Genomic DNA, 20587 nt, shown 5'->3' on the forward strand with positions numbered 1-20587 from the left:
ACACAGATAATGAATTTTTGCTATAAGTATATCCCAAATATTATACGGAGACACTGATACCAAAAAAAAATTATTCATTGCTTATCAGGAGTTCAAATTAAACTTAAAATTCTGTATTTTTGTTTGCTCAATCTGGCAACTCTATATCTGGAAGAATTCAGAATGTTACGGTGAACAACATACCCCACTTGGAACTTTCCGTTAGTCCTGTAAGTCACACATTCAAGGAAATCTTTCAGTCATAAAACCTTCCTTTATAATGAAGACTTCTTTCTCAGGCTGATATTTCTGGTAATGTCCTCTCTGTTTCTACAACCCTAGAACCAGACAGTTTTCACCATTCCATCTCTAAAAGGTGATGGTCCTATACAACACTGAGCATCCTTGATGGCCCTATGTGTTCAGATACCCAAGAATTTAAGGATCAATCAGAAGGCAGTACTTCCTAGTCAGCTCTCAATATTATAAAAATCTTTATCAGTGATATTTTTCAGAGTCTCTCAACCTCAATACCTTGTGCTGGATTATTCTTTTTATGGGGAACTAACCACTCAGGGCATCTTACCATGTATAGCAGCATCTCTGGCCTCTGTCCACTAGATGGCAGTACCACCCTCACCCCTCGTCCCTCCATTGTGACAATCAAGTGTCTCAGGAAATTGTCAAATGTCCCTGTGGGGGAGGCAGGTCAATAAATACATGTAGTTGAGAGCTACGGTCTTATTTACTTGATTCTGGAGGGTTTTAAAGTTTCTTCTGTCTGACTTAAAACTGTTTCTTATTTCCCAAACGATGCTATTAAATGAACTAAACAATTTGCATTATCCTTGAATCTGGGAAACATGGTGTCTAAAAAGCTTCTAATAATCTCTTCCCTTTTATTCTTTTCGCTCTTGTGAGCCCATATTTTTCCCCATGCTTTGAAATCTTATTTAGAGCTCATCCTGTTAATTCTATTTCTCCAGAAGGTTCATTTTATTCCTTTTAACTCAATTTTATTTAAATACCTGCCTATTGTCCAAAATTTTCCAGATGCAGAAAGACATACACCTGAGAACTCTCAGGGTCCTTCTGCCCCCACCCCCACCCCCAGGAAACACTTGTTGAGGACACAGCCATGAAGGAGCTTAGCTAAGTCAGGCCCTTTCTACAAAACTGTAGAAAGTGTGGGCTTCCTCTTCTAAAGACTTAATGTTTGCAGTGGCTCAAAATTTGCCCAAAGTGATTTTTCTCATGACACAATGACTGAGCCCAAGGTATCTTCTAGATAGCTTACACGATAAAGAACATGTATATTTTTTCAGACAAAAAAAACAAACCTGCTGGTGGAAAAGGTAGCCCCTCTCTGGCCTCTGGAGGGCTCGCTGGTTTGAGGGAGAGGCTGAATTCGTATTTATGTCTATTTCCACTCCCACTGGCTTCAGGACCCTAGAGAAAATTGCCTGCCTTCTTCAAAGGCCTCAAAACAAGCAATTAAAATTAATAATTGTTCTCTGATGTAATCCAGTTTTCTTGGAAAATCTGAATGAAAGCAAATAGCAACCTTAGAAACATTTTATATGAACATTAATAAAAGTTCAAACGCCTCCTTCTCTCCATGCTCCGTGATCATTGCCATAGACACCAACATTTTTTGTATAATGCAAGTCAGGGCAGAAATTATCTTTATTACACAGCTGAATTTTTTGGTATATTGTTTATTCTGTCTGAATTGCTTTTTAGATTTATTGAGTATAATTGACAAATAAAAATTATATGTATTTAAGGTGTACAATTTGATGTTCTGATATACATATACATTGTGACATAATCACCACAATCAAGCTACTTAACATCCATCACTTCACATGTTACCTTTTTCTTTTCATTTGTTTTTGTTTTCTGTTGAGGACACTTAAGTTCTACCCTCTTAGCAAGTTTCACGAACCCAATACAGTGTTGTTATAGTGACACTGTTGTACATTGATGTTCAGAATTTATTCATTCTGTGTAACTGAAACTTTCTACCCCTTGACCAATGTCTCTCCATTCCCCCTCCTCCCAGCCCCGACAATCACCATTCTGCTTTCTGTTTCTAAGAGTCTGACAGTTTTAGATTGCACATGCTAGTGAGATCATGCAGAATTTCTTTTTTAACAACTATTTCTTAAGTTTCTACTATGCTCTTGACCTCTGTAAGGCATAACTGCTCCTGGTTACACTAACCACACTGAAGAGTGGGAAGATCCTGCCCTCAGGACCTCAGCTACTTTGTCATGGTCCCACCACGGGTGTTACTGGCAAAGCATCTCATCATGTATGTCGATGATAGGACCACAAAGGCGAATTTGGTCCCCAGAAGCAGCTACATCTGGCTAGAACTGGTATATTAGAGTTTCTAAAATTATTGCAAACATTCTGGATACCTGATAAGCAAATACATTGTATAATGTTCATAACATGAGCTCATCTTTACATCCACTTTATTATAAAGCTTTCATCCAGGGCTCTGTAGCCCCTAAAACATCACATTTCCACAAAACTATTCATTCTGTCTTCTCTATCATCACTGACATTTCTTTAGATCATATTTTTTTGTTATTTTACACTTGCACTGTTCTGTAAGCTCCAAAATGGCCTTTAAGTCTATAGATTCACCCTCTTATATCTGCTACACTGTCACTAAAATAACTCTTTACATGGTAAATCAGCCTTCCTTTAGATACATGCTTGAATATGTATAAAATACGCCTAGAAGTATATATGTATTAGGTATTTTTCACAGGGAAGAGGGAAGAGAAGTAGATCATGGGAATATATCCCCCATTACAAAAATAAATACGTTAAATAAGTATAAGCTAAATTAAAATAAATACATGAAAGCTACAATGACCAAGTCAGTCTCCAGATTGTAAATGCGAACAACTCACAGACACTGACAGGTGCATTACCCACTTTCTAAAAGTATCCTCCAAGGCTTTCTCTGCTAGACTTATCTATCTCCACTCTCTGTACAAATTTCATCCTCTAAATATCACTGTTTCCATATGTATATCTGTATTTACATCTCTTTCTATTAATGGAGATATGCTACCTCACAGATCTGCACACTGATGCAAGATCTCATCAGCCTTGTTTCCTCTGCTCACAGAACACTGCTGAGGCATGAGCCCTTCCATTAGACTTTTTCTGCCTCCTCCAGATCAAAGTCATTCTTCTTTGAAAGTCATAATTTCTATGAATCATCTTTTTTTAAAATTACTGCTTGAGCCACAGTGGGATGTGGTTATCACTTTTTCTTGCTGATTTGTGTGCTTGGAAAATATCATTTTATTTGATCAAGATGGAAAGCACAGAAAGGGTTTAACACTTTATCTGCGTCTCCGTGGCAGTAACATACGCCTCTCCCTCACCCACTTCGGAAATTCTGAGTTACCTTTTCCATTCTGTCTCATCACCAAAGTCACCAACTGCAAAGATAATTCATTTTTGATGCCAAACATTCCTTTTGGAACAAGCTTCCCAGAAAAGTATCATCTTAGTTATGGAAACAAACTTGAGTCTGATTGCCCACGTGCAGAGAAGCCAACCTACTGAGAGGGTTGCGATGAGGGAAGGTGCAGCATTTATTGCATTTTAAGATCCCTACACAAGGAGAAAGGGTGACTCATGCTCTAAAACCCTGAACTCCCCAAAGGGTTTCAGAAAAGCATTTTTAAAAGCCGGGGGAGAGAGCCAGTGTCCCGGGCCATGAGATCAGCTTGTGCATGATTCTCTGATTGGTTGATGGTGAGGTTAACAGGGCTGTGTCATAGGAGTTAATATTATCAACCTGTAGGCTCCAAGGGGCCTGGGAGCCATGTGCTTATGAAGTAGTTAACATCCTTCATTTGGTGGGGGGTTTTCACATGTGTAAAATGACTCAGGAAATGTGCATCTGACACTATTATCTTGGAGTTCCAGAGAGGACATAAAGCAGAGAGTATGAAGGAGGGGTCTCCCCTGGGAAGGCCCCACAGGGTCCTGATCAGTTACAATCTTAGTTACTAAGACTGAAAGCAGCCAAGGAAAATATAAGAATTATTATTTCAGAAATTGAAGAGAAATGATTAGATCCATTTACATGAATTCCATGGAATTTTACTTAGGTAGATCTTAAAGGGTGACCACCACAGTCTGTTGCATTTGGTTTACAAACGTCACAAAGTTTGAATTGTGTCTGTTACCAGGGAGACTAGGTTCCTGTGCCATGGCAGAAAGAATTCAGAGAAGAGACATGGAGGTCAAGAAAACAGGATATGCCTGTATGCACACACATGCACACAGACACACATACATACACACATACACACACACATACACACACACACACACACACACACATACACAGACAGAGGACTAATGTACCAGGATTATTCCAAGCTACTTGCACATGACCTGTTATTTAATTTTCCTAAAATTTCTGTGAAAGAATTATTATTAATGTCTCTATTTTTCAGATGTGATAATATATGAAGTTCTAAAAACACTGGACACTGCAATGATGACAAAAAATAATAAAGGTGGTGTGGGTACAGGTCAGCAGTAGAGGGCATGCATGAGGTCCCGGGTTCGATCCCCAGCACCTTCACTAAGTAATGATATAAATGAATAAAATTTGGAAAATAGACAATAAAGGAACCAAGAAATAAACAATAAAGAGGATCTATATATATATGAAATCTCATTCTGTGTATAAACTGGTAAAGATGTGTTTTTCATTGTAAAATAACAAATATTCAGCTTTGAAATGAGTCACCGTCCCCACAATGGATACTAAAATAAAATGTGATTCTTGCAAATTCTTCATTAAGCTCATGAAGGTTTTACAGCAAATTAAACAGGTGTGCTTTCATAATACACTAACCAGTTCTACTTAAAACATTTTAGATTGAATAAAAGGAAAGTATTAGGCTGCACATTTTGAGATATATTCAATCCTAAACTTGTAAATTGAGGAAGCAAAGATAAGTGAGTCAAAAAAACCTCACTCGTAACTATTAACTTCTTGACTGTTCTCCCCTTTCCAACAGTGCAGCCCAGCAGTTCACCATTCCACCAGCCTCCACTTTTGGGCTTTGAGTTCTGCTAGAAAACTGTTCTCTAGGAAAGTATTGTGGAGTTCACCACTTTTCTGAGGGCTTCCTTCACGTCCTTGTTCCTCAGACTATAGATCAGGGGGTTCAGCATGGGAATCACCACAGTGTAGAACACCGTGGCCACTTTGTCAGCATCCCTACTGCTGCCAGAACCGGGGCGGCAATAAATGAAAAGGATTGTCCCATGAAAGACAATGATGGCTGCGAGGTGGGAGGCACAGGTGGAAAAGGCTTTAGACCTGCCCTCTGCAGAGGGCATCCTCAGGATGGTGATGAGAATAAACAAGTAGGAGGTGAGGATGATCACGATGGTGATGATCTCATTGAAAGTGGCCACAACGTATAGCAGCAATCGATTCACAGTGACGTCAGAGCAGGCAAGAGATAAAAGCGGGGGAAGATCACAGAAGAAGTGGTTAATCACATTTGATCTGTAGGATGGGATCTTAAGAGCTAAACCCAAGTGAATCAGAGAACACACAGTCCCACAGAGGTAGCAGCAAGACACCAGCTCCACACAGAGGCTTCGGGACATGGTCACCATGTACAGCAGAGGGTCACAGACGGCCACAAAGCGGTCATAGGCCATCACAGCCAGCAGGATGACCTCGGTTACCACACACGTGCAGAACAAGTAGAATTGCACAGCACATCCCAGGAAGGAAATGGTTTTGTCGTCCCTGAAGATACTGTCTAGCATCTTTGGCACAATGACAGTGGAGTAACAGAAATCCACAAAGGACAAGTGGCTGAGGAAAAAGTACATGGGGGTGTGGAGCCGAGGGCTGACCTGAATCAGTGCGATCATGCCCAGGTTGCCCCAAACCGTGACTCCGTAGATGACGAGAAACACCAGGAAGAGGAAGACTCTCAAGTCAGGGGCATCTGAGAACCCGAGGAGAATGAACTCGGTCACGGTGGTGCAGTTTTCCTTCCCCATGTCTGCACTTTATTGGGGCTGGAAAAAATACATGTTATTCTCCATTATATCATCCCAAATCCAGTTGTGACTCTCTCCTAAAGAAGACATGAGAATAAGTGGAATAGTTAATTTCTTTTTTCAGCAAAGAAATAAGATGTTGCTGGCACACAAATTCATAGACCTTACAGTTTAATTCTCAGGTCCTACAAAAGCATTCACTCTCATTAGAGCCCATGTGATTCCTTAAACTAGTTTTACATAATTTAGAGCTTGGAATTGAATCAGTAGAAAGACATCAAATATTATTTAATTAGCCATAGTTTTTAAAATTAATTATAAATTCCTTTTTAAAATTAATTTTAAATTCCTTTTTACTGGCAGACTCTAATCACTTACAGAAATTTTGGAGTCCCAGGAAATAATTGTTTAAAATACTACATAAGAAATTTATTTTTTTCTCTGCTGAATTGAAGTGAATTTTTATGCTTATTTACAATTGTTAATCTGTAAGTGTTCATTTTTATCAGTATACTTTAGATAGAGAAGGTTGGTTTTATGCTCTATATTAGCATTTTTTCTATAAAATTAGTATAATGATTTTGTTAATTATGCTATACAATGTTGGTCATTGTTCAGGGAACTGTTACTCAGATATAAACTTTCTGTGACTCTGAAGCCTTATAAAGATCTATTTGACAAATTAATTCATTCTTTTAAATCTATTTGAGGAACTAATCAAAATTGTGAATATGAAATTAAAAGGAATGCTTGCTGCTACATTGCAGCCTTATTCATGACAGCAAAACTTAAAAATAAAGTGTCAAACCACAGGGAAATAAAGTTATGGCATATACATATAATAAAAAACTTCTCATGTATGTTGATAAAATAATAAAAGTATTAATTTCACATGTAAAAAAACAAATTATGCAGCATTTTGAAGAACTTTTAATGACCTGTAAAATGACTATGATAAAATGGCAAGTTAAAAAAAACAGAAATCCAGATTGCTAAGATACAATATTGGATATTTACACATAAGTTGTAGTGTATGTTTAATTCTCACAACATCCATGAAACATAAATATTTTACACCAATAACTTAAAAAAAGCAATGTGGAAACTTGCCTCAATTCTCACAAAACATAAGTGTTATGGGGTGGTGTGATTTTTTTTTCTTTAAATAAAGGAGGGATACGTGCAAAGCCTTAGACATGTAGAAAATGCCTACAGAAGGTAAAAACATGCTCATTTATTCTCTCTCCTAACCCTTGGTAACTATAAAATGATTAAGAGACACAAGTTGGTTATTTCTGGAGGAAAGAAAATCTGGACTAAAACCCAGCACAACCAGATATTTGCCTCATTCTTCAAATAAATTCAAAGAGGTGAAGGATATGTGAATTAAGAAATTCCAGCTTAAAAACAAATAATTATTCCGATGATGTGTTTCTATTCCCTTCAAAGGCCAGTAAAAGTCAGTTGTCTTTTTCTGAGTACAAAGTAATATGTAATTTTGAAAGCCTTCTCCTGTTTTTAAGTCTAAAGATGAAAAATCAGGCTGCTGATCACTTACAGAGAAGTGGTTTTTAACCAAGAGTAACTGTGATCCCCACGGGACATGTGGCAATGTCTGGAGGCGCTGCTGGTTCTGCCAATACAGAGGGATGCAACTGACATCCGGTGCATAGAGACGAGGGATGCTGCTGCTAAGCCCTGTACAAGGCACGTCACAGAGTCACCCCCTCCCCACCCGCCACCTCAACTCTGCACACGTACTCACAACAACGCAAATACCAAAATGTGATCTGGCCCAAAATGTCAATAGTGCCAAGATTGAGAAATCCGCCATGGAGGGACATCACAAAGTCCCTTTGGCACAAAGTCAAAGTAAGTCCTGTCCGTTCTGCTTCAGGGGTGGTTCACGTGTCTGTGAGGACCCCTCACTACCACGCAGCATCAGAGTGACTGTCAGGAAAAGCTCCATCCTGTCTTGACCAGGTTCCACGGATGGAGTCCATGTGAGAGGGGAGGAGAAGGGGAGGGAAGAGAAGTCAGGCTTTTTTTTCTGATTTGTTACACTCTTTCCCCTCCTACATTACTAGCTGTTACAAGACATTTGTTTCTGCAGATGAAATTGCTTGGTTTCTCATTGAGATATTTTCTCAATACACAAAGGGAAACTGCTTTTGTAGGGGTGCCCCAAACACGGCATTTCTTAAAAAACTCTCTAAGAGGTGGCTAAAAACAGACTTTTAAAAATTTATCTAATACTACTGTCTTCCTTTACAGTTCCTCCTTCTCTTCTACGTGGCTATAATAACTACTCCCATGAGAAACAAACAAACCAGCCTCTACATCCCAGGAAATATTCAGTCCAATCTCCCCAAACCAGAGTGTAGTCCAGCCAACCGACCTGTGGGGTAGACATTGCTTCCTCTGTTCCTGAAGATGCTATGATGGAAAACGTGATGGGCTTCATGATTTTATGTGTGTGCATCCTTGGCGCTCATATTCCTTGCTTCCAAAACCAATCAATAACCCCTTTGGGATATCAACAAGATACAAACAAAACAACGTCATCTGGGGACTCAGTGAATGACTTTTGTGTGATATAAACAGGGGAAAAAACTATTCTGACTTGGTACATGTTATAAGTCCTTCCAGAGTTCATGATGAATTGCAGAGCATTGCACCTGCATCCAAACACTGTTTTGTGAACCAGAGATCACATTTCTGTTATGAAATATATGAATATGTCTTATAAACTTTGCCTGACTTATCCTCAAAACTCCTCCCCAGAGGTCGTAGGATCTGAAGTCCCACCAGACTTCTGCCAAAGCAATCTGACACATTGGGTAACAAATTCTTTTAAAAGACTCAATCTTCAAAACTTTGGCCTTCAATAAAATTGGAAGGCTTTTCCTTAATGCCTGACTTAAAAAAATAATGAAAGATTATTGCGAGAAACTGGCTTAAAGATCTGTGTGTCATTACAATTACAGCACAATTTCTGACAGTTTCTATTCCCCTTTACTTTTATTATGATGAAAAATTCTCAGTATTTTCATCTATTAAAAAGTAGAAATGGGAGGAATTTATCAAGATATATTGACTAGAGAGGAGGTGAAGAATGTATAAGTTATTTGAGCAAAAGTGAGTTATTAATATTGGAGAGAGCTGGTATTTCTAATTTGCCAGATTAAATAGGTGCTGATGCTAATGACTACCTAGATTTCACTTTTTTTTTAATATGGTTGCATAGGCAATCAGCGTTCAACACTTAGGGCAACTTTTTTTAAAGGTAGATGTGTAGTTGAGAAGGATTCAGACATTATGGTCAGAAAAACATTATAAAGGGTTGATGGTAAAAGGCAGAAAAATAGCATGGAATGCAGACTGGGCCAGCACTCATCACACTTCATCTTGGCAGGTGGGATTTTCTGAGATCCAAGCTACCATTTTGAAGCCACTGGTGGAACCTGTCATAGCTTGTCGCACTGTGACACTGGAGCTCCTTTGAAAACACGTTCGGAATATAGATCGTGTCTATCAACTCTCCATTGATGTCAAGTAACCTGTACACACAATACCACACACACAAACACTCAAACATACACACATACACATATACACATATACATACACTCTAGGCAGTACTCACACAATGAAAAAAAAATTGTTGGATGGAATCAGTATTGCATTTTGACCTCCTTGTTTGTTATGTTTTAGTCTCCTGAATAAAATTCCTCCCTTATTGAAATGTGTCTCCTAAAAGTCTGTCCACTCCTTTATCCAGGGACAGGTATACACAATACCTATGTGATGAAGGCATCTCTCCTAAGTCCCTAAGTGGATTTGAACTTTTCTTTCTCTCAAGCCCTCTGGGATACTTACCATTTTCTACCTAAATACAACACTACCTTGGTCCTACTGTCAACATAAATTTTTCATTCCTTGAAGGATGGAGCCTATGTCTTCTCTTAACTACTATTTGTACTTTTATAAGAGAAATGCATGTGTTTATGGACAACCTAGTCTACTTCAGGTAAAAAAGAAGAATGAAATTAATATTTCTCTAGATTATAAATGTATTTCACATGACATCTATGTTGTGTTTTAATCTTTAAAATCAGATTAGCTTAGAAGTCTCAATTGTGTAGATGAAAAATTAAAGATTTGAGAGATTGATGAGGTTTTTCTCCAGTAAATAAAAGACGGAGTCAAGTTTAGTCTCCTTGAGCCAAAATCCATGTTCTTTCCATTTCACAACAATAACTCTTATTAATTTTAAAGCTATCTTTAAAAAACCAACATTTACAGACATGCTTTATTTACATACCAAGGACAAAGTCTACTAGATAACGTATTCAGTAAGAAAAGACTTTAGAGTCCAAGATCTTGCTGACTGTATCCTTGACATCCTTATTTCTCAGACTGTAGATCAGGGGATTCAACATGGGGATGACCACAGTGTAAAACACTGACGCCACTTTGACTGTGTGCCTGGAGTTTTTGGAGTTGGGCACACAGTAGAGGAAGAGGATGGTGCCGTGAAAGATGGTGATAGCCGTCAGGTGGGAGGCACAGGTGGAGAAGGCTTTGCGGCGACCACTGGCCGAACGCATCTTGAGGATGGTGACAACAATAAAAACATAAGACGTGAGAATGATGAATAGTGTGCTGACTTCATTGAAGGTGGCAAAAATGAAAAGCAGCAACTGGTTGAGATACGTGTCAGAGCAAGAAAGGGAGAGCAGTGAGGAGAACTCACAGAAGAAGTGATTGAGAGTGTTGAAACCCCAAAACGATAATTTGGTAACAGAACAGGTGAGTATCAAGGAGCAGGCCACTCCCCAGGCGTATGATACCACCACCAGCGTGGTGCAGAGCTTCTGGGACATGGCGACCGTGTAGAGCAGAGGGTTGCAAATGGCCACGAAGCGGTCATAGGCCATCACAGCTAACAGAAAAGATTCAGTCACCACAAAGGTGCAAAAGAAAAAGAACTGTGTCATACAGCCTACAAATGAAATGGTTCTGTCTTCAACCACTAGGTTCACCATGGTCTTGGGAGCAACTATGGAGGAATAGCAGAAATCCACAAAGGACAGGTGGCTGAGGAAAAAGTACATAGGAGTGTGCAGTTTAGGGTTAATTTTGATTATCACTATCATCCCAATGTTCCCGACCGCAGTGACACTGTAGGTGGCCAGAAATACCACGAAGAGGGGGACCTGCAGTTCTGGGTAATCTGAGAAGCCCAGGAGAGTGAACGTGGCCCCACTTTTATTTCTCTCTGCCCGTATCATGCTTTCTGTTTGTCAGAATCTCAATCAGTCCTGGAACAAAAATATTAAGGAAAGTGATAATATGAGACACTCTATTAATGACTTCTTACCAAGACTGAAAGGTGAAATAAAATATCTCTTTCGGAATTTCTCTGTGTATTTTTTATGCAAGATGTGCTAAATGCCTAATATCTTTTTAAAACGTGATAATCATTCTAAAAATTTTCTTTAAGTAAAACAATACAATTTTGAATTAATTTTTAGTAGTTCTCAATTGTAATTTTAATATTTACACATGAAAATATGAGATCAAGGGATTGGGGTTATTTTAAATGAAATCCTCCCATAATACTTTCAATTGTCCTTGAACATTGTAAGCTCATTAAAAGTATAACCCAGCATAGTACAATAACTGATTATGTCAGTCCTACAATTAGTAGGAAAATGAGAAATTCCTAAACAAATTAATTTTTGCATATGTTCACAACGTGACAGGACGAATGACACCCTTGACACTTTACATTTATGCCTTTATTGTTCATTGCAAATTGTACCTTAATACTCGTTTGTGTTTCTGTCTCAGTAAATCTGTTGTGTGCGTCCCAACTCGGGGAGTCCAGCTGGTCAATTCCCCCTCATTGCATGAGGAATAATAAAATTGAGACAAATAATAAAGATAATCTAGTCTACTTCCTTATTCTAGAAATGACAAAACAGAAGCTGGAGAACCTTGACTTTCCCTGTACCATGCAAATTGGGACCAGTCTCTACATGCATGGCTAGAACCCTGATTCCACGACTCCCAGCAATTATCCATTGCTCTGCAATAGACTGATCCGTGTTCAAGGTCCAGATACTAAGACATTTGCTTTATTAATGATCATACTCTTAAATGACAAACCAGAAACTATAAATCTAAGGGAAATTGCCCAATGAACATATAAATATCACAGATCTCTATGGTAAAGCAGCATCAAACAGGATGAACTGAGAAAAAGATTTAGCAAAATCTTCTCTCCCAGGAAGAATAACTGTAGCAAAGATTCTGACTTAAAAACTTCCCTTTCGTCAGCCTCCCTTTCTCTCCTTCTCTCGCTTGCTCTCTCTTGCTCGCTCTCTCTCTCCCTCCCTCCCTCTCTCCTCCCTTTAAGACATAACGGGAAATGTACTCTGTCCCTTGATTACCTGTGAAGGAAGAAGATTAAATACTTCAGGTAGCACTATACTATGAAGACATTTCATGATAAAACAGTAATACAAAAGAATCGTTTTTCTCTAACTGGTCACCAGCCCCTCTCAGATCCTACCAGACTGGGAACCTCTTTCTCTGTCACTTCTGGTGAGGTTCTCTCTGGTCCCACAACCCAAGAAATAGATTTCAGATGGCTCATCAGTGAAGATGTCAGATCATGAGCAAACCTGAGACACTCGAGTCCCCTGTCTCTTCCTGCACTCACAAATCTGAGCATTAAAGACAACCTCGAAAGACCATCTATCACAAAGCCAGACATTCTAACTAGTTAACTTACCTAAGGCACTTCAGGGTCCATTTTAAACCAATGTTATATTTCATGTAATAATCCTTGTGACCCAAATGCTATTTTTAATTTGCTGCTAAGTGTCTTTCAGTTCAGGAAATATGGCAGCTAAAATCTTCCCTGTATTTTTTCTCCATTTTGTAGTAATTTTTGCTCCCAGGGCTGCTTTATAGCCTTAATTACAGATGCCCCCCCTTTTTTTTTTAAACTAGGATGTTTGTTTGATCTCTGTTTAGTTTTTTTTAATTTAAATACTTGTCTATTTCCCCTTGACTGTACCTTCCAAAATTTGTAGAAGCAAGACAGTGCACATTCCCCAAATTCCCAGAGCGCTTCTAACCCCCATTCCAGGCACTTGTTGTTTATGGGGCTGTTATTCAGGAACCAGTGTGCTTCCTCTTCCTTGGAATTTGAGATATATAACTTTTGCAATGACTAAATATTTATCAAGAATTGTCTGGGTCTACATGATAAGATACCCCTCACACGTTTATTTTTTCTAGATACCCTACATTGAAATTTCTATCAATCTGCCTTTAGAATCTTAAAGCATACCTGCTAATGGCAAAGGTAGGACCTCTCCTGGTTGGAAGTGATGCATGTATTCTTATATCTAGAGCCACAACCTTTGGGACTTAAACCCTAGAGGCTCTCTGTTGCCTCATTCTCTTAAAGGCATGAGATAAACAATTAAAATTAATCACTGCTTATGATGTAATAAGTGTGTACTAGAAAACCTGGAACTTCGGTCAAGTTCGGGGACCCTTGTCCAACGCTACCTGAAGCAAAAGATAAAGGTGACCATCACCAGTGCTGTGATGTGAATATCATTTACCCCATGATATACGGTGATGAGAAAAACCCCTCTCTGGTATTCTTCCCCCAAACCCGTAATCCCAGGTTAGTGTGAGAACACTCATTAGGCAAACCCACACTTGGAAGCCCTCAGCAGGACACCTCGCCAGTGCTCCTTAGAAATGTCAAAGAAAAGAAAAACAGGAAAAGAGTGAAAAACTGTCACAGAAGAGGTTGGGGAGATATGACAGCTAAAAGCAATGTGGTACCCTGGATTGGATCCCTGAAAAGAAAGAGGGTGTTAATTAAAAAGAAAAAAAAACTTATGGAATCCAAATAAAATTTAGATTTTAGGGATGATCATAACATACCAATATTTATTTTTTTTAAGCATTTTATTTTATTGTGGTAAGAACACTTAACATGAGACCTGCCCTCTTAAGAGATTTTAAGTGTACAACACAGTATTGTCGACTACAGATATGGCTTTTATACAGTAACTTCTAGAACTTATTCAAGCTCAACTGAAACTTTATGTCAATTGATTTGCACCTTCCCATTTCCCCCTCCACTAGCCCCTGACAGACGTCTATCATTCCACCCTGATTCTAAGAATTTGATTACATTAGGTACATTAGGTACATTATATGAGTGGAGTCATTTTCTTTGACTGGCTCACTTCACTAAACACAATGTCTTCAATGTCCATCCACGTGGTTATATATTGCAGAATTTCCATCCTTTTTTTTTAAGGCTGAATTGTATTCCATTGTATGTATCTACCACATATTCTTCACCTACTTATTTGTCCATAAACATTTAAGATGCTTCCACATCTTGGCTATTGTGCTTACTTCTGCAATGAACACAGGAATGCTAATATTTCTTTGAAATCATGATTTCAATTCTTTTGGATAAATACCCAGAGGCAGGATTACCAGATCATATATTTATTTAATTATCTTATTGTGAAAAACTTCCCTCCTATTTTCCACAGCAGCTGCACCATTTTGCATCTCTACCAGCAGTCTCCAAAGGATCCAATTTTTCCACATCCCTGCCAGCACTCAGCTAAGTCAGGACCTCTTTTCAAAGCTCTCTGAAAAGTATGTACTTTGTGGTCCAGATACTTAATGTTTGCAGTGGCTCAAAATTTCCCCAAACTGATCTTTTTCATGAAGAAATGACTGAACCTAAGGTATCTATTAGATACTGTACGTGGTAAAGAGTGTACATATTTTCTCAGAACTGCAAATGAACTTACTAGTGGAAAAGGCAGCCCCCCTCCAGCCTCTGGAGAGCTTGCTGGTTTGGGGGAGAGGCTAAGACTCTTATACGTACTTTCACGCCTTCTGCCATGGGTGCCAGTGATTAGGTTCTTGTCTCATCATAGAAAGATTTCAAAGATGAGACACAGAGGTCAAGAAAGAAGTGAAGATTCATTAAGGGTAGTGCACTCTCGAGGGGAGGGCGGGCAGGCTCAGGTGAGCAGCTGCCCTGAGTTTCTTTGGCAAGTTGGTTACATGTGCATAAAAATCAACGGGCAGAATACCCTTTGGGGAGGGAAGGGTTTGAGTTCCCTGATTTCCATCCCAGCTGCAGCTTCCTGAGGAGAGGATAGATGTTTGTGCTTATTTAGTCTGGATAGGAAGTGTCATAGCATTGGTGCGTGGTGGGTGCTTCTAATCTGCAAGGCTAGTTTTATTGCAATGAGACCATAATGAGCAAAAGGTTACATCAGATGCCAGAGATTCCTGCTTTATTCCATCTTCCTTTGTCCACCTCCAGGACACTTGTCACCCCAAAGTGTGTGGTTTCTTATCACTCCCCGGGTTCCTGTTTCTCCTTGTTGGCCCAGGGACCCTTGCTGTTTGTGTGATGCATGGTTTCCTGCATTTGGTCCTGTTCTCCTCTTTTTTTCCCCAATTCCTGCCATTTGGTCTACGTCCCCCTTTCTCTGCTCATGTCTACCTATCTTCCTTCTCTAACACAATTAGGACCCTAGAGAAAATTGCTTTCCTTATTCTTCAGAGGCCTCAAAACAAGCAATTAAAATTAATTATTGTTTTCTGATGTAATTCAATTTTCTTGGGAAACTTGAATAAAAACAAGCAGAAGCTTTAGAAACATTTTATACGAAAGTTAATCAAAACTTGAAATGTCTTCTCTCCATGCCCCATGATCATTCTCCAAACCAGTCGTAAAAGAAGTTATCTTTATTACTCAGCAGACATTTCTCTTTTTTAGTATATTGTTTTATTCTTTTTTTAACTTATTGAGATATAATTGATCAACAAACCCTGTATGTATTCAAGATGTAAAATTTGATGGTATGATCTACATACACATTGTGTAAAAAATCACCACAATCAAGCTAATTAACATACTCATGACTTTACATGTTACCATTTTCTTTTTTTTTTTATGAGAGCACTTGAGTCTGACACTCTTAGCAAGTTTCAAGTATACAATACAGTATTGTTAATTCTAGTTGTTAGAGTAGGCAGGTAGCTAGATATGAGCAGAGAAGGGGGGTCATGGGACAAATGGCAGAAAACCATACATCTTGTGAACAACAGTCCCACCAGGGGTATTTAGGACAGAGCATCTCATTATATATATCAACGATAGGACCGCAAAGAGGAATTTGGTTTCTCAGTGTCCCCAGGAGAAGCTATATCTGGCTAGAATCAGTATTTTAGTTTCTAAAGTTGTTGCAAACATCCTGGATACCTGATAAATAATTATATTGTGTATGTTCACAGCATAATCTCATCTTTACTTCCAATTTATTATAGACTGGTCATCTCTTCAGCAACTTAAAATACCACATTTATGCAAAATTATTGATTTTTGTTTTTTCTATTACCTCTGACATTTCTTTAGATCATATGTTTATTGCTTTATACTCATACTGTTCTATAACCTCCAAATTGGTCTTTAAACCTATAGACTCTTCCTCTCATATTTGTCAGCTATACTGTCACAAAAATAACTCTTCACAAAGTAAATTAACTTATATTTAGGTATTTGTTTTAATACACATAAAATATGTCGGGGAGCATGTATTAGGTGTTTCCCACATGGCGGGGGCTGGGGATGGACCATGGGAATATACCAAACATTACAAAAATAAATACATTAAATAAGTGTAAACTAAAGTAAAATGAATAAGTGAAAGCTATAATGAGCTAGTGGTTCTACAGATGGTAAATCTGAGTGACTCACTGACACATAGGGACATTACCCACTTTCTAAAGATATCCTCCAAGGCTTTCTCCACTAGACTTACCCTTCTCTGCTTTCTGAACAAATTTCAGTCTCTGTAAATGTCAATATTTATACATGTATATTTATGTTGATACTTGTGAGTTCATCATTAAGCTCATGAAGGTTTTACAGCAAATTAAATGGACGTGCTTTAACATCCACTGACTAGTCCCATTTAAAACATTTTAAATTGAATAAAAGAAAAGCAATAGGTGGCAGATTCTGAAATATGCTTAATCATGAACTAGTAAATTGATAAGACACAAGATAAGTGAATCAAAGGACTGACTCATAACTACACACTCCTTGATTGTTCCCTTAACTCCAGCAGTGCAGCCCGTCAGTTCAACCTTCCACCAGCCTCCACTTTGGGGCTCTGAGTCCTGCTAGAAGACTGTTCTCTAGGAAAGTATTGTGGAGTTCACCACTTTTCTGAGGGCTTCCTTCACATCCTTGTTCCTCAGACTATAGATCAGGGGGTTCAGCATGGGAATCACCACAGTGTAGAACACCGTGGCCACTTTGTCAGCATCCCTACTGCTGCCAGAACCGGGGCGGCAATAAATGAAAAGGATTGTTCCCTGCAAGACAATGATGGCTGCGAGGTGGGAGGCACAGGTGGAAAAGGCTTTAGACCTGCCCTCTGCAGAGGGCATCCTCAGGATGGTGATGAGAATAAACAAGTAGGAGGTGAGGATGATCACGATGGTGATGATCTCATTGAAAGTGGCCACAACGTATAGCAGCAATCGATTCACAGTGACGTCAGAGCAGGCAAGAGATAAAAGCGGGGGAAGATCACAGAAGAAGTGGTTAATCACATTTGATCTGTAGGATGGGATCTTAAGAGCTAAACCCAAGTGAATCAGAGAACACACAGTCCCACAGAGGTAGCAGCAAGACACCAGCTCCACACAGAGGCTTCGGGACATGGTCACCATGTACAGCAGAGGGTCACAGACGGCCACAAAGCGGTCATAGGCCATCACAGCCAGCAGGATGACCTCGCTTACCCCACACGTGCAAAACAAGTAGAATTGCACAGCACATCCCAGGAAGGAAATGGTTTTGTCGTCCCTGAAGATACTGTCTAGCATCTTTGGCACAATGACAGTGGAGTAACAGAAATCCACAAAGGACAAGTGGCTGAGGAAAAAGTACATGGGGGTGTGGAGCCGAGGGCTGACCTGAATCAGTGCGATCATGCCCAGGTTGCCCCAAACCGTGACTCCGTAGATGACGAGAAACACCAGGAAGAGGAAGACTCTCAAGTCAGGGGCATCTGAGAACCCGAGGAGAATGAACTCGGTCACGGTGGTGCAGTTTTCCTTCCCCATGTCTGCACTTTATTGGGGCTGGAAAAAATACATGTTATTCTCCATTATATCATCCCAAATCCAGTTGTGACTCTCTCCTAAAGAAGACATGAGAATAAGAGGGATAGTTAATTTGTTTCAGCAAAGAAATTGGATACTGTTTTTGTGAAACTTAGGAAAGGCTCAGACACTGCAGCACACAAATGCATAGAGCTCACAGTTTAATTTATAAATCACACAAAAGCATTTGCTTCTGTAAGAGCCTATATGATTCCCTAAACTAGTCGTACACAATTTACAGCTTGGAAACTGAATCATTGAAAGACATCATTGAATTAGCCATACTGTTTTATGAAATTCAAATCTCTTTTTAGGGAAAATTTTTTACTTAGTGTCAAATATATTGGGATCCTGAGAAATAATTTTTTTTTAATTACCACATAATAACCTTGCTTATTCCCACTGAAATGGTGAGAAGTATGCTTCTTTAAGATTGTTAACCCTTGTGGGTATTTATTTCTTATAAATATGGTCCAGATGGACAAAGTAGGTTTTATGATCTATATTAGCATTTCTTCTATAAAATCAGCATAGTGATTTTGTTAACGACGCTATACAATTCAGTCATTATTCAGGGCTTTGGCAGTCAGATCCAAACTTCCTGTAACTGTGATTCTCAACCCTTAGAAAAACCTATCTGACAAATAAATTCACTACTTTAAATCTGTTGAAAGAACTAAACAAAGATGTGAAGATAAAATTAACAGAAATGCTTGGTGCTATGCATTGCACCTTTATTTATAACAGCAAAACTTAGAAATAAAATGTAAAACATCAGGGAAATGGTCAAAGTTATCTCACACACACACACACACACACACACACACACACACACACACACAAATTATGGAAAACTATGCAGCTTTCCAAGAACTTTTAATGACCTGGAAATGACTATGAAAAATGGCAAGTGAGAAAACAGAAAGCCAGAGAGCCCAGATAAAATATTATATATCTGTACATAAGTTACATAGGGTATTTAATCCTCACAACACCAGTGGAACATAAATATTTTATTTCAACTACTTAAAAAATTGATGTAGACACTTCCTTGATTTCTCACAAAATGTAAGTGTTATGGCTGTGTTGCAAAGAAAGGTGGGATTGTTTTTTTTAAATAAAGGGCAGATACATTCAAGGTCCCTCCCAAATAGAAAATGCCAACAGAGCGTAAGAGCAGGCCCATTTCCTCTCTCTCCGGAACCCTGGTACTTATACGTGCTTTAGAGGCACTAGTTGGTTTTTCCTGGAGTAAAAGGAATCTAGACTAAAACCCAAAATGTCACTGTAACCATGATGAGAAACCTGCTATGGAGAGACGTCACAAAGTCCCTTTGGGGCAGGGCCAATGCAGTTCCTCCCCTTCCTGCTTCAGAGGTGGGTCACATGTCTGTGTCCCTCGGTGAGCAGTCCTGAGGACCCCTCAATAGCACTCAGCGTCAGCATGACTGTCAGGAGAAACTCCATCCTGTCTTGACCACATTCCACAGGTGGAGTCCAGGTGAGAGAGAGGAGAAGTGAAGGAGAGAGAAGTCAAGCTTTCTTCCCGATTTGTTTACACTCTTCCCCTCAACGCAAATAGTTGTTACAAGGTATTTGGCCCTGCAGATTAAATTGTGACAATTTCCCCTTGAGACTGTTCCTCAAAAAGGGAAAATACTTTTATATAGGAATGCCCAAAGCATGTCCTTTCTTAAAACACTCTAATTAAGTGAATGGTAAATATAGATTCTTAAAAACACATCAATACTACTAACCTTCCACTTCCTGAAAAATCAGAGTGTAGTCTTTCCAACCAACTTGTGGGATAAACCTTGCTTCGTCTGTTTCTGAAGATACTATGAAGGGAAATGTGATGGGCTTTATGTTTTTAATGTTGTGTGCATCCCTGGGGCCCACATTCCTTAGGTTTCCACAGTTAGTCACTGATCTCTGTGGACATCGACAAGATATGAAGACAGCAGCATCACCTTGGGACTCAAATAATTAATGACTTATCTGAAATATAAACAGGGGGAAAACTGTCCCAACTTGGGACACGTTATAATCCAACAGGATTCCTCACAGAGCTCATGACGCACTGCAGAGCACTGTACCCTCATCCGAACATGGTTTTGTGAACCAGAGGTCACGCTGCCCTTGTGAAGTACACTAATACGCCTGAGGGACTCCTCCCAGGTCTGCTTCTCTTCTGAGAGTACAGCATCTCCCTAAACCAACACCATTCAAAAGATGGCCTGTGGTTTGTGCTCCTGGATACACCAAATATTTCAAGAAT

General features: G+C 39.1%; 3 protein-coding genes across 3 annotated transcripts; all 3 read right to left on the reverse strand.

Annotated features, from left to right (window-relative positions):
• Positions 1 to 5121: 5121 nt before the first annotated feature.
• LOC105106743 (olfactory receptor 5L1) lies at positions 5122 to 6057 on the reverse strand. The gene has a single exon (XM_011000520.3). The coding sequence runs from the start codon at positions 6055 to 6057 to the stop codon at positions 5122 to 5124; it is 936 nt and encodes a 311-aa protein (XP_010998822.2).
• A 4352-nt stretch (positions 6058 to 10409) lies between these two features.
• Positions 10410 to 11351, reverse strand: LOC105094790 (olfactory receptor 5D18). The gene has a single exon (XM_010986885.3). It carries the CDS (start codon positions 11349 to 11351, stop codon positions 10410 to 10412), a length of 942 nt encoding a protein of 313 aa, XP_010985187.2.
• A 5983-nt stretch (positions 11352 to 17334) lies between these two features.
• LOC105094803 (olfactory receptor 5L2) lies at positions 17335 to 18270 on the reverse strand. The gene has a single exon (XM_010986900.3). The coding sequence runs from the start codon at positions 18268 to 18270 to the stop codon at positions 17335 to 17337; it is 936 nt and encodes a 311-aa protein (XP_010985202.2).
• Positions 18271 to 20587: the final 2317 nt, after the last annotated feature.

Source organism: Camelus dromedarius, chromosome 12 (genome assembly GCF_036321535.1).
Source record: "Camelus dromedarius isolate mCamDro1 chromosome 12, mCamDro1.pat, whole genome shotgun sequence".
NCBI lineage: Eukaryota > Metazoa > Chordata > Mammalia > Artiodactyla > Camelidae > Camelus > Camelus dromedarius.